The sequence below is a fragment of the Elephantulus edwardii genome, unplaced genomic scaffold, assembly GCF_000299155.1.
Source record: "Elephantulus edwardii isolate Elephantulus edwardi_28Jun2011 unplaced genomic scaffold, EleEdw1.0 scaffold00283, whole genome shotgun sequence".
NCBI classification, from domain to species: domain Eukaryota; kingdom Metazoa; phylum Chordata; class Mammalia; order Macroscelidea; family Macroscelididae; genus Elephantulus; species Elephantulus edwardii.
This window is the reverse complement of record NW_006400033.1, coordinates 143,703-158,918: the sequence shown is the minus strand read 5'-3', so window position 1 is coordinate 158,918 and position 15,216 is coordinate 143,703. Positions and strand designations below refer to the sequence as shown.

Sequence of the window (15,216 nt, the reverse complement as noted above, 5' to 3'; positions counted from 1 at the left end):
GGCCATGGTCTTTGCTATCACTTGTTATGCATCAGAGAGTTGGACAATGACTAAGGAGGATAGAAGGAGAATTGATGCCTTTGAGCTGTGGTGCTAGAGGAGAGTATTGAGGGTACCATGGACTGCTAGGAAAACAAACAGATTCATCTTGGAAAGGGTTAAATCAGGCTTCTCCTTGGAGGCAAGGAGTCTGGGGCTTCGTCTGACATACTTTGGACATATTGTAAAGAGGGAATGGTCCTTGGAGAGGGACATCATGCTTGGGAAGATGGAGGGACAGTGCAGGAGGGGAAGGCCCTCTATGAGGTGGATTATTTCAGTGACTGGGGTAATCAGGATGGGTGTGCCAGAGACAGTGTGACTGGCACAGGACAGAGCAGAGTTTAGGGCTGTTGTACACAGGGTCACTATGAGTAGCAAATGACTCGACGGCATATAACAACAACAATATGAAAAAGAAAATCTATTGGCCTGTTGGTAAGGAATTGCCCTGCCAATCCAAAGGCTGGCAGTTTGACTCGACCATCTGCTCCATAGGAGAAAGATGGGCAATCTTTTGCGTGACTTACAGCCTCTGAAAATCCACTGGAGGGTCAGCTATGAGCCAATTCCAACTCAACAGCAATGAGTGGGTGTATTATATATCTGAAATAGATGTAATTACAGACAAATGAAATTCTATTAATTTAAAACTAAGGCAGTATTATTGTATGTGCATAATATGTATGTTATTGTTATATATGTATGTTATTGTTATACCGACTTACAGCCCCTCACTGAACTTTTAGTCTAAATTGCACAGGAGGAGACCACTTACCTCTCTCCCTTGGAATAGCGGGTATTATTTCAAGCCACATACTTCTAGGCTGGCAGCACAACCCAGAGTTCCCTAGGTAGTAGTCTGTGGTTGTCATCATGTACTAGCAAGTCAGAACCCACTCCCAGCCGACCTTCCAGCCAGTTTTCAGAGACAGCAAATCGCCTGGGAGGAGATGGCCCATTATTCTCCTGTGGAACAGCTGGTGGAACCAACTACACACTTTGAGTTGGCAGCATAATTCCCTACCACTAAGCTCTTTACTACCTTCCTCTAGGTGCTGTCAAGTCATAGACGACTTACAGCGACCCTATGAACGAAATGCTTGAGGACTGTTCGTACAGAGTTTCCGGAGGCAAGCCATTTCTGAAGTGGATGGCCTCTCCTGCTTCCAGGCTTGTTTTAGTTGGGAAGCTCCAGCCAACACTGTGCAGCATGGGTACCCATTACCAAGTTTGGCACATCAGTGTCACAGTGTTCAGCATCACAGCAACCATGAGTTACCTCTGTATAGCAAATGGACAGACCAATGCTATTCCACCTAGAAGAATGTTTGACAGGAAAACAATTTGAACCCGGCCAAGGGCCACAGACTAAAATCACCCACCTTGGGCTTGGTAGCGTAACTTTCTTTCCACTAGGCCAACGTAGCTCTCTCTCTGTCGTCGTTATTGTTGTTAGGTGCCATCGAGTCGCAGATGACTCATAGCGAACCTATGAACGAAAGGCCTGAGCACTGTTCGTACATAGAATTTCTGGAGGCAAGCCATTTCGGAAGTGGATGCCACTCCTGCTTCCAGGCCCTCTCTAAGGTAGTAAAGAGTTATTAAAAACTACTTTTAGGGGATATATGAAATAGAAATTGTAAACACGTCTAAAATTAACTAGACCTTTCACAAACTGTAGGAAAGCAACTAAGCTTCATACATTTATTCAAATGTTTACTGAGCATTCTCAATGTGTTAGCACTGTTCAATGTGATAGTAACATAGGAGGTAGAAAACAGACTTACTATTACTGCTAAGCTCACATTCTGAGGAGTATTTTAAAAAAAAAGAAAGATACTAAGGAAAAAATACATATGTATATGGATGTATGACTATACCAGTAAAACCTGCAAACTTGTTTTGCCTGACAGTTTCTCTACTGTCTCTTCCCACAGATGTAGTCAATCTGATCGACTACAATATGTATTTCATCTGGTGAGGTACATGTGGATGGCTACCATATTGCTTCTTTCAAAACATACACGCAAAGAGTTAAAGCATTGGTCAAACAACATTCTATCATGTGATCTGACCTCTATCATCAACCATATTTTTCTAACTACCAATCCCTCATTCCCAATTTCTGCATTCCAATCACCAGTAATTACTATCTTGATTGTATATCTGAACTACTTGTGACTGAAGCTGGTAGATATGTTCAGTATTTTCATCTTTGGCTTAAATGGTTTGTGTATACATTTGAGTAATAGTTGTAGTAAACGAGATCTTCCTTGTATGTGCATAGATAATACTCAATCACAGACTCCAGTGTACTACAAGAATGTTCTTTCTGATGATGAAAGTGATATCATTGTTCTTCAATTTGTCATCCCTAGCACAGCAGACTTTCATATGGCACTATTCCAGACAATATTCTGTGGCTATTCAAAGGCCCATCATTTCAGAAGTGGATAGCTGGACCTGATTGCTGGTATGTCTTAGTCTGGAAATCTGAACACTAGGGGAAACCATAACTACTATTTTAAAAACTGGTGGTAAAGCTTCCAGCATCACAGCAACACAACAGAAGGGAAAAGGAGCTCAAGTGTTAAGTGAAGCTGAAGCAGACTAAAGTTAAAATAAGCCTACAAGAGTAAAAATATGACCCTAGGTATACCCCACTTGAATTTAGAGATCCTTTCAAGAAAAGGTCTGATGCACTGAACACTAATGGCCCCAAATCAGGTAAGATGGAAAATGGCACTAAAAGCCATTCTTTCATGAAAAGTCATCTTTTCTGTCTGAATCACTTTTTACATGTATTATAGATATTCTATCACTATAATCCACATTTCACAATACTCTACAACACTTTAGAGTATATATAAATATAAGGCCATTTTTTACATGCTGAGAAAAACCCTTTACTACATCCACCAGTGGCTCCTCATGAGAAACGTAGACAAACTGTCTCCTTTGCAATTTATAGCTTTGAAAAACTTGCAGGAGGGTCAGCAATGAGTTGGTTCTGACTCAATAGCAATGAGTCTGAGGTGAGTCACAAATGACTCGATGGCACATAACAACAACATCATTAATATTACATGCAAGTACAATCTTGCTGGTTATTTAAAAATGGCTAGAATTGAAAGTGGCTAGTATACCATCAGAGAACTACCAGGAATTCAAACTGGATTTAGATGAGGATGTGGCTTGAAGGATGCCACTGCTGATGTCAGAATAATCTTGGCTGAAAGCAGAGAATACAACAAAAAAGTCTATTTATATTTTACTAACTACAAAAGCCTGTAACTGCATGGATAACAAATTATGGTTAACATTGAGGAGAATGGGAATCTCAGAATATTTAATTGTGCTCATGTAAAGTCTATATGTATGCAGCCTAGGAAGTTATTGTCCAAACACAGCAAAGGACTACTGCATGGTTTCAAATCAGGAAAGATGTGTATCAGGGTTGTATCCTTTCTCCACACCTACTGAATTTGTACAATGAGTATACAAAGAAGAATGTGTCCAGCAACAACAGCAAAGTTCAACAGAGCAGCAAACAACAAATGCTGTCGAGGTTGTGCACTGAAAAGGAACTCGTAAAACAGTATATAACATGGGTGTCTCTGGAGGACATTATACTGAGTGAAATATCTCAGTCACAAAAGGGCAAATAACAACACTGTTATAAAAAAGACTGACATGGGAGTTTGGGGAGAAACCAAAAAGAGGAGGAGATAGATAACGAACAATGAATTGGAATAGATGAAGGAAAGACATGTTTAAAAGGAATATATGTATGAAAACAGTCCAGAATTAGAGGTACATTGCAAAGTGGGGAGGGGGAGGAAATTGTGCAACAATGAATATTTTAAAAAAAGAAAGTAAACTGGGAGGGAGGGAGGAAGGAGGGGAAATGTGCAACAAAGAATGGATCAAAATGCAACTTTTCTGAAAATTATGTAAAAATCACAATAAAAAAAATTTTAAAATACTATAGCATCAGGATTAGAGGATGACTCATCCTTGCTTACTGAAAGAGGACTTGAAACACTTGTTGCAGAAGATCAAAGAATGTTAACTTTGAATATGGATTACTTCTCAACATGAAACAAAAATCTTCACCACTGGGCCAATAAGCAACATCATGACAGAAAAAAGAATTATGTTTTAACAATTTCATTTTAACTTGGAATACCCTTTGTAATAGCACTCAAATCAAAAGATGTATTGCATTAAGAAAATCTGTTGTCAAGGACTTCTCTAAAATGCTTAAAAGCAGTGTCAGTATAAAGATTAAGGTACACCTGTTCCAAACCATGGCCTTTTAAATAGCTTTCTATGCATCTGAAAGTTGGACAAGGAATAAAGATGACAGAATATCCCATGGACTGCCAAAAGGACAAAGGGATGAGTCCTGGATGAAGTGCCGTCAGAGTGCTCTTTGGAGGCAAGGATAGTGAAACTTCATCTTGCATACTTTGGGCATGTTGTTAGTTAGGAGGAACCAGTTCTTAGAAAAAGGCATCATGCTTGGAAAGATGGAGGGTCAGAGAAAGACAGGAATTTCCTCAACAAGACAGACTGACAAAGTGGCTGTAGCAGTGGGCTTGAGTATATTAGAAATGATAAGGATGACAGGAAGGAGAAGGTCAGATCTCTAACAGGGTTGCTATGAGTAGTAGTCAACCCAACAATCCTTAACAGCAATTCTCTCAAGTTAACTGTGTACTGCATGTTGTATTTTATCAAGAGATTCAGAGTGTCTGGTAATCTATTAATTATACCAATAAACTTGTTCACTGTGTTGAAGCAGTGACAGTCACCAGTTTTCCCTTTAATTACTAGCAAGTCATGAGGGAGGTGATGAATTGAGACAAATTAGAAGGCCAGATCACTGGCCTTTTTTACTTAACATTTTCAGATCCCTTGGTTTACTTTTCTGAAACAATTATTAGACTATGCAAAAAAAGTGAGTTTTTACGATTTTAGCCAGAATAAATTATTTTTCCAAAGGAAGTTCATTTCTTTTAGTGAAAATGGTATTTAGAAACAAAATTTGGGTACTCATGGTACTTACGATAAATAGGCCTTTTATCAGAACTAGTAAATATATTCCTTAAAATATTCAAAAGGACTAAGAAGTTCTAGACCAACTGTTCTGCTGAAAATAACTAAACAGAGTGTAACACTGTAAGTCACTGCACACCTGCCAAAGCAGTGAGGAATCATAAAATCAAGATTCTATAGAAGGTTATTTACACTTGCAGCCACTTTCCCCCACAAAACATAAAATAATCCAAACCCAAATGTGTCAAGTCATTTTAATTCATGGCAACCACAAGTACTAAATAGCAGAAAAACTTGGCAGGATTTTATTGGCTATGTTGTTGTCGTTGTGGTGGTGGTGTACAGTCAAGTTGGAACTGACCCACTGCTACCCTCCATCAGGATTTTAAAAGCAGTAATTCACACAGGAGACTGCCTGTATTTCTCCTGCAGAATTGGTAGATTCAATTGCCTACCTTTGTACTGACAGCACAAGCACAATTCCTTACAAGCTGACAAGAACTAAAATAGGATCTTGAAGTCTAGCCCACCTGAATTTGAAAATCATCTTAAGAATAGGTTTGAAGCACTGAACATCAATGATCAAAGACCAGATGAGCTGTGGAATGATATCCACAGATAAGAGAGCAAAAGATCACTATAAGGAGAAAAAAAAAAAATCAAAACGGGTATCAGAAAAGACACTAAAAAGTACACTACAGCATCAAGAAACCAAGACAAAAGGAAGAGATGTTGAAGTAAAAGAGCTGAAAAGATTTCAAAGAGCAGCTCAAGAAAACAAAGTATTGTAACAGAATGTGCAGACTTAGAATTGGGAGAATAAAATGGGAAAGACTCGCTCGGCATATATTTCTCAAACTGAAAGAACTGAAAAACAAATTCAAGCTTTAAGTTGTAATACTGAAGGATGCAATTGGACAAAATCTTGAACGAACCAGGAAGCACCAAAAGAAAATTGAGGGAATACACTGAATAACTGTACTAAAATTAATTACATGGCACTGAAATATTTCAAGTAGTAACATTCAAGTATGAATGGTAATGAAGGAAGAAGTTCAAGCTGTATTGAAGTCACTGGCAAAAAATTAGGTTCCAGGAGTAGATGGGATATCAACTGACAGGTTTAAATGACAGGCACAGCCCTCTGAACATCCTCACAGTCTATGCCTGGAAAATTTGGAGGACAGCTGCTTGGCTGACTGACTGGAAGACATCCATACTTGTTCCCATTCCCAAGAAAGGTGATTCAACAGAATGTAGAAATTACCAAACAGTAAACTACTGGTGAAGATCATTTAAAAATGGTGAAAACAGTACACAGGCAGAGAACTGCCAAAAGTTCAAGCTGGACTTAGAAAAGGCCATTGTCCCAGGAGTTACTGTTACTCATGTCAGATGGACTGAGGCTGACAGCAAAGAATACCAGAGGAATGTCTATTTGTGCTTTATTGACTATACAAAGGCATTTCAATGTGTGGATCTTAACAAAGTATAGCTAACATTGAGAAGATTGGAAATCCTAGAACACTTAATTGTGCGTGTATGAAACCTATGTAGACCAAGAAGCTGTTGTCTGAACAGAGCAATGGAACACTGCATCGGTAACAATCGGGAAAGTGTCCATTAGGGCTGTCCCTATCAGCAACACACACAATTTAAAATCAATCCCCCTGAAGTCACACATGCTCTTCATGCTCTCCCATCTACTTCTACTAATTCCAACATTAACTGTACTGCTCTACTACTGAGTCCAAAATCTTCTGCTCCAGATACACAGACCTCAGATACAATGGGTTATGAGGTGTATTAGAGAAGTTAACAAGTTATAAAGCAGGTTAGAAATAGTCAGGACAGTTTCTCAAGTGGGCTTATAAGGTCTTTGACCTCCAGCCTCATTCCAAGCTCTCTTGGCCCTGCCATTTTTGCATCATCCAGCAAGCTTAGGCGAAGACTCTTGGCTCTGGCTCCATGGAACAGCAGTCCCAGGTCAGCTGTCTCTTTACTGAGGCTGCTGGTGTTCTCCTGCAGGTATGGTCTGTAGGGCACAGGAATCTCTGGTCCTGAAGGATGCATATTACATTCTCTGTTTCTTGCTTGCTTGCTTGTAATGCTTCTCCCAGTTTCTATTGCTGTACCTTGTCAATTTATGCCTGGTGGAATGGGAAAACTAATCATTGCCCTCATGGAAAGACTATACATACTCTATTTATGTCTGTGGTAAAAATTAAAGAAATGGCCAAGGAAAGCCATTTTGAACATAAACTATTACATACTAATGTTCACATGAAGTACATGAAGCAACTGAAAATAACATGGCTCGGTTCAGGAGCATTTCAGTTTTTAAACTGACTTATGATTCTCTGCCAAATGCTTCATGATCGCAGCAGGCTTGAGTTCTAGTTTTGATGATGAAGCTGATCCATTGCATTTAGTTTCGCTCATTTCTAATGATTCTACACTACAAACATGATGTTCTTTTCTAGGGATCTGTATTTCCTAATGACTTCCCCAAAGTAAGCAAGATGAAGTCTTTACATCCTTGCGTCTAAGGAACATTCTGGTTAAATTTCCTTTAAAATTGATATGTTCATTCTTCTGGTCATTACCTGTTACCACTGAGTCAATTCTGACTCAGAGAAACTTTAAGACAGAGAGAAACTGTCGCACAGTGTTTCCAAGGGTGCAACCTTTTTGGGAGCAGAATGAAGCATCTTTCTCCTGCAGAGCACCTGGTGGGTTCAAGAGGCCAATGTTACTTACAGTTAAGCAGCTGAGTGCCTGACCACTGTGCTAACAAAGCTATTTATTCTTCTTGGTAATCTACTGTATTTTCAGTACTTACCAAGACTCAATATGAACAGATTGTCTTCTGTCCTCCTCTCACTGTCCAGCCTTTTATGCACATGAGGTGCGTTTTAGTCATAAAAGTCACTTTTAATTAATACCTCCCGTTCTCTTAAATATCCACCAATAATATCTCATTTTATTCCCTTTACTTAGCTTATTTTATAGAGTTGAACATTTTCTTTCTCAGGAAACTACAAGTTAACATTATTTTTTTATCTTTTTCAGTGATATATCCTGGTCAGTATCTCTAAAGAGCAGTATTTCCTATGCCTACTCAAACACAGCAATTACATAACAGAACAGCTTCTCTGCGTTCACTCAAAGGGCACTATGAGTCAGTTCTGACTCGATGGCATCCGCATCCAACAGCTCCTTCACTGGCACCTCCTGCAACTAAAATCCAACACCTAGTAGGGAGACAAGTGAGAAAACACTCTGCTGAGTCAAAAATATCAAGGTGTAAAGAAAGAACCTAGTCTGCTAGGAGAACAAACAGGTTCATCCTAGGGAGAGCCAGGTTTCTTGGAGGCAAGAATTCTGAAGCTTCATCTGACATACTCTGGACATGTTGCAAGGAGGGACCAGTCCTTGGAGAGAGATGTCATGGTAGGGAGGGTGGAGGGACAGCTCAAGGGAGGAAGACCCTCAAGGAGATGGATTGATTCAGTGACTGAGGTAATGGGGGTAGGTGTGTCAGAGACAGTTAAGACTGGCACATAGGGCTTCTGTACATAGGGTCACTCTGAGTTGCAAGCGACTAGACAACATATAACAACAACAGTCCTTGGTAGAATTTGAGCAAAAAATAAAGATACCCTGAAAAATGAGAAAAGCTATCAATAGAACTGAAGTGGTATGCTGAAGTACTGAGAAACAGAACTTGGAAGAAAATCCTGGGCAAGACTCTAATCAGATTACCTCATACTAAAAATTCTATTAAATTTTCAATAAATCATTGATAGGCAGGTGTATGGAAGACATGGATCTACTCACTTCTGACCACACTAGTCTACATGGTTGCTCCAAAGCTTGACCTCCTATAAATGTTGCAAATGTGGTGACACCAGCCAAATTCTTAAATGCTTATCTTACTAGATGTAAAGAAAAATCTTGCTAAAGATTATTTAAGACACAGCTAGAACAGTATATCAACAGAGAACTGCCAGAAATTCAAGCTGGATTTGGAAGCCACGGCACCAGGAATATCACTGCTGATATCAGACAGATCCTGGCTGAAAGCAGAGAATACCAGAAGAATGTCTATTTGTGCTTTGACTATGCAAAAAAAAAAAAAAAAAAGTTATGATCTGTGAATCACTGAGAAGAATGGGAATTCTGGAATACTTAATTATATTTATGTGAAACCTAGACCTAGACCAAGTTGCTGTTGTCTGAACAGGAGAGAAAAATAAAGCAAACAAAAAAAAAAATTAACAGAACAAGAAAACATTGCATGGTTTAAAACTGCAAAAGGTGTGCATCAGGGCTATATGCTTTCTTCATTCCTTTTCAAATTGTATGCAGAGCAAATAATTTGAGAAGCTGGACTCTATGAAGAAAACTGTGACATTAGGATAGGAGTAAGACTCATCAACAACCTGTGGTAGACAGATGATGCCACCTTTCTTGTTGAAAGTGAGGAGGATCTGAAATGCTTGCTGCAACAAATTGAAACAGTCTTCAATATGGGTTATCTTGCAACATCAAGAAAACAAAAAATCCTTACCCATAGGTCACATCATGATAAATGCAGAAGAGACAGAAATTGTAAATTATTTCACCTTGCTTGAATTCACAATCAGCATCACTGGAATAATCAGTCAAGAAATCAAGACATACTATCCAGAGAACTAAAAACTTTATGGACAACACTGGGAAAGTGCTGTCAGGGACCTATCCAAAGAGGAGCAAGGATGTCACTTTAAAGACAAGGTTACACCTAACTCAAATCATGATCTTTTCAATTACTTGCTTATATATGTGTAACTTGAACAATGAATAAGGATGACCAAAAAATTGATGCCGTTGAGTTGCAGTGTTGGAAGAGAGTACTGAATATTCTACAGACTGCCAAAAGACAAGGAAGGACATCTTGGAAAAGGTGCAGCCAAGAGTGCTCCTCAGAGGCAAGGACAGTGAAACGTCGCTCACATACTTTGGGCATGTTGTTAGGAGAAGCAGTCCCTGGAAAAACTGCATCATGCTTGGAAAGGTGGAGGGTCGTCAGTGAAAGAGAGGAAGACCCTTCATGAGATGGTCACTGTATCAACCCACCTCATCGAAGGTGTCCCTCTCTTTCTCCATCCCTCCACTCTTGAAGCATGATATCGCTCTCCAAGGACTGGTCCCTCCTTGCAACATGCCCAAAGTATGATGAAGCCTCAGAATTCTTGCCTCCAAGAAGCAGCCTGGCTTTACCCTCTCTCGGACGAAACTGTTTGTTCTCCTAGCAGTCCATCGTATATGCAACACACTTCTCCAGCACCACAGCTCAAAGGCATCAATTCTCTATTATAGGAATTTTATGCACATACTGGAGGCCAGTTTAAATAGTAATGAGACTGTTTTCCTCTAATTATATTTTATGAATGGCAAGCTTAGGTCAAACTTGCAACAGAAAATTAGCATTTCTTTATATTTTAAAAGGGAGAGGTTTCTTTGTAGCTTAGAAGAACAGTAGAAAGGACTCCTTATCAAGCTGGACACCTTATCTTAGAAGGACAATCTAGGGGAAGATCTCTTCAAGTTTAGATAGTTGTTGCAGTTCACCTCCCCATCCCTGTAGTACGGCAGCTTGGTGTTACTTCCTTCAGTAGATCATAAAAGGGCCTTCTGACCTCATATTAAAGATGAACTTTTAATAAGTAGGAAGGAAAACTTAAGTGTTTTATAATTCAAATGTTTGCTTGGAATCACAAATTTTATTTTCCCATTTTCATTTCCTTTTTACTTGATGGGCTCAACCTGTCTTTTAACCCTGAGAGGTGATTCAGACCAGGAAGGCGCCACAAGGCCCAGAAACAGGTGTTAAACAAGTGCCTTGGGTACTTCCAGGTGTTCCCTCTTCACAACTTTTAACTCTGCTAAGAGCTTTCAGGTGCCATGTGAATGTATGACCTTCTAGAGGGCAATCATCTTAAAAGGGCAAGTTTTGTGATGATCAAACATCCTGGAAGAAAACCTATGGCATATGTCCTACGATGACTCAAAAGCTAACCACATAGGTGCCTCTTTAGAAGTCAGCTATGTAAGCCTACTGATTTGCATAATCTGTTTTTTTAAATTATAATTTTTTGTGTGTGTACTGTCAAATCGGATCTGACTGGTACAGGAGGAGATTGCCCCTCCTTCTCCAGCAGAGCATCTGGTGGATTCAAACCGCCTAACTCTGGGATTGCAGTGCAGCTTCTTGCCACTAGGCCACCAGAGCTCCCTCATAATCTCTCATTTTCTCAAATAACCCTTTCAATTTCTGTTGTTCTGTGCCATCGGACTCATAGCCACCCTATCTACAACAGCTCTGAAACCTGCCCTGTCCTGAGCCAGTAGGTGTGACTCTGGCACACCTGCCCCCATTACCCCAGTTATTCTATCATTCCATCTTACCCTGGGTCTTCCTCTCCTCCGTTGTTCCTCCACTCTTTTGAGTATGATGTCCTTCTCCAAGGACCAGTCTCTCCTGGCCACGTGCCCAAAGTATGTGAGAGCTTCAATATCCTAGTCTCCCAGGAGAGACTTGGTTTCACCCTCTCCAAGACAGACCTCTTTGTTTTCTTCTTAGCGGTCCACATTACGTTCAAGACTTCTCCAGCATCATAACTCGAAGGCAACAATTCTTCTGTGCTGAACAACCATGAGCCTTCCCAACACCCAAAGCCTATTATCTCCTCAGAACCTTTTTTAATGAGGAAGACGTGGGAATCTTTTCTTCTCTCTTCTATATATGTGTCATTAAACTTCTACTTTTCCCACCCCAAACTGTCTCCACGCTTGGTTTTGTGGCAGGAGGAGCAGAACCACATTTCTCAGGCTACAAACTCATTCCTATGGAACCTGAATCCATTTGATGACCCTCCTGCGGGTTGTCCGAGATTGTAAATACCTGAGGAGTAAACTGCTCAACCTCCTATGGATATGACCTGCCAGAGCGGTGACAATTTTTCAGTCTGCAGTCCAACCCCACCCTTTATCTATAGAGACAGATTACCCAATAAGTAAGATAAAAAGTGAAACTCATGTGAAACTGCCCACCCCAGATTAGCTTGTAAACACAAACCCATGCTTATTGGGTCCTCTATCCGCGTCAAGGGCTGTAAATTTGAAAAGAGGCTTTGAATATGTAGGAAAGTGCTGTGGGTTTAAGAAGAGACAGGTGCCAGACATAAGCGAAGTAGAATCTTAGATGTGAATAAAATGTGCAATTGTTTACCAGTTAACCCTTGATTACCTTGCTTGTTAGCTAATTTGACAGTTTAACTACCACCAAAACCCCGCAACTATAAAACGGTATATTCTAACCAAAAACCCGCAACTATAAGACGGTATATTCTACACTTTGAAAAAGGATGTCACACATGCTTATTTAAGCTCCGAAAGTTTTATTTTACCGTAAAATTCAGTAATATGTAGGAGGGGTGATGGTAGTAATCACCGAGCGCCTGCTCTTTTAAGCTCTCAGTTCAGAGAACCACTAACAACATCGTTAATGCACTCTGTGTGCCAGGCACTCAAGATGCTGTCATCTGCAAGCTTTGCTCTCTGGTCACTCAGAAGTGCGGTATTACCATCTCTATTCCACCTTCGGGGTCTGCAAAACGAGCCTTCAGACAAGCCTCCACCCCGTCCCGCAGCCCGCCCTCACCCAGTTAACGTCACTGGGTCTGATGCCGGCTCGGCGGCGGCGGTTGTCAGCTGGACAAGCAGAGACCGACCACATCCGCGAGCACCGAGACCCCATCAACGCAATGAGGAGGCGGGGCCTGCGCGGCCGAGGTTCCGGGTGGGACGTACCAACACCGGACAGAGGGGCCCCCAGCCGCGAGCCGCTGCCGCACCTGACGCAAACTGGGATGCCCGAGCCAGCCCGTGGCTGGCTGGGCGGCACGGGGGCCTAAAAGCTTGCTCTCTTCTCAGCAACTCCAAGACACTGTTCCCTCGGTCCCTCCATCCAGTGGGAGGCTCCGGAAATGGGAAAAACAGTTACCTGGCCCACCGGGGGGAGGGGGAAGTGTCCAGTCGCTTGCGAACTCTACGCCCCACACAAACCCACCAGCTCTTTTGCCGCCGCCGGGCCTTACCAGCTCTTTGGGCGGCTTCTCCTGGGTTTTTCCAAACAACCCCATGGCGAACTGAGTTGGGTTTACCCCTTCCTGCTTTCCGTCCCCTCCGCCCAGGCCGCTCACGGGAAACGGCCGGGCGGGGCGGCGGGGGAGGGCGCCCGGAGCCGGGAGTGGCCGCGGGGACGAGAGTGCGCGCGTGCGCGGGACGCATGCGCACAGTCCTCAAGGCTGATTATACCGAGCGCGGCGCCACTGAGTTCGTGTAAGGGAGTACGCGTGCGCAACGGCTCCTGCTTCAGAAGGCGTCATCTTTACTGATTGTGTTGGATGTAGCGCACCTCCTTCTTAACTATTTCTGGAACAGTCTGCCTTTGTATTCCGTAGACTCGTCAAAATACAGCCAAGTCAGAAATGACCTCATCTTCAGCCCAAGCTTCTCATCTCTGCCGCTGTCTCCTCGTTACATCTTCATCTCTTAACCCTCTTCCCAAATTCCCACCGTTAGGTCGAGACTCCGGCATTCTTCAGTTCTTGTGCTCGTCGCCCATTTCCAGGCCGGGTGGCAATTCGTATTTGTGTGTGTATCAGACTGTGCCAGAACCTTAATCCGTTTAAAATGGATGCGTGACTGAAAAGGACTAGGTCGATTTTAGCTGGTGTGACCTAATGAGACCCAAAGATGGTTACTCTGATTCTTTAGCTGACGTCTTAAGCCCCACGCTTAGGTCTCTGAAGTTTAACAATCACTGAAAACATAACTTTTCACTTGCTCTCTCCAGGTCGTTAATTTCTGGAGTATTGTTCACCATGCACCCAGGACCAGCTGCTATCTCTTCACCCAAATCGTGGTAACCCCATGTATGTAACACACGCACACATACACAACTGTGCTCCTTGGGGTTTTCAATGACGGTCTTCTTAGAACATAGATCTCCAGGAATTTTCTCTAAGGAGTCTCTGTTACTGTTGTGCCTTGGAGTCTGACTCATGGAGACTCCATGGAACTCTGTCCAATTTTGTGCTATATAAATTGGTTCTCACTCCACCACACATTTTGGAGCAGTGGTAAGAAGCTGCACTATAATCCCAAAGGCAAACCACTTGAATCCACAAGCTGCTTGGAGTAAGAAGGACGGGCCATCTCCTCTTATAGGACTTACTGCTTCTAGTAAATCAGCTATGAGTTAGTTCAGACTCCGTGCCACATAACAACATTCAAACTTCCCATTTTAAAGTAACTAAGCCTTTGAAGGTTTGTACTAACATAGGTATGGAGAAAAAGATGTAAAAAGCATGCTATTGTTAGCTGAAAAGAGATACTGGCAGAAATATTTAACCCTAAAAGCCTTGAACACTATCAAAAGACCTAAAATTCATTGCCATGGAGTTAGTTTAAACCGAGTCATAGTTGACCCTCCTAACAGATAAAATCAAAACAATCCCACTGTATTCAAATAAATTCCAGCTCATATTGACCCTACAAGGGCAAAGTAAAACTGCCCGATGCAGTTTCCAAAACTAAACATTTTTAATTTGAACCACACGTGTTTCTATTAGGGACTAAATGCTTAGTCACTGTGCTACCAAGGACCTGATAGATGATACATGCTTTTTACAAAAACCCTTGATGATGTCTATAGATTCTGACTCAGCAGCTTTCCATGAAGTTTGTGAGGTTGTAATTTTTTTTTTATTGAACACGTTTCGTCGTGATTTAAGACTTACAACACAAATTCGTTTTTCATTCAATCATTCATTCACATTTTGTTCAGTAACATTAATTAAAAAAAAATACCCATAATGGAATCACACTTTTCCTTTAATTCTAATATTTCCATTAATTCTTCTATATCTGCCCCTCAGGGATATTGTGCTGATCACACTCTCACTGAGGTGACCTCTTTTCCTTCACTCACCCTTATATGTGTCTTTTATCTAATTACTCATTTTTAGTCTTTTCTCCCTCCTTCCCTTCCCTGATAACTAA

At 41.4% G+C, this 15,216-nt stretch overlaps 1 protein-coding gene across 1 annotated transcript in view; it reads right to left on the bottom strand.

Moving 5' to 3' along the window:
* LOC102852600 (charged multivesicular body protein 3-like) overlaps positions 1–13,366 on the bottom strand; it is a 58,660-nt gene extending 45,294 nt beyond the window's left edge. The window contains exon 1 of the mRNA XM_006900364.1: positions 13,248–13,366. Within this exon, the coding sequence (XP_006900426.1) occupies positions 13,248–13,292 (45 nt within the window). The 5' untranslated portion in view covers positions 13,293–13,366. The remainder of the gene's footprint in view (positions 1–13,247) is intronic.
* Between the last annotated feature and the right edge of the window lie 1,850 nt (positions 13,367–15,216).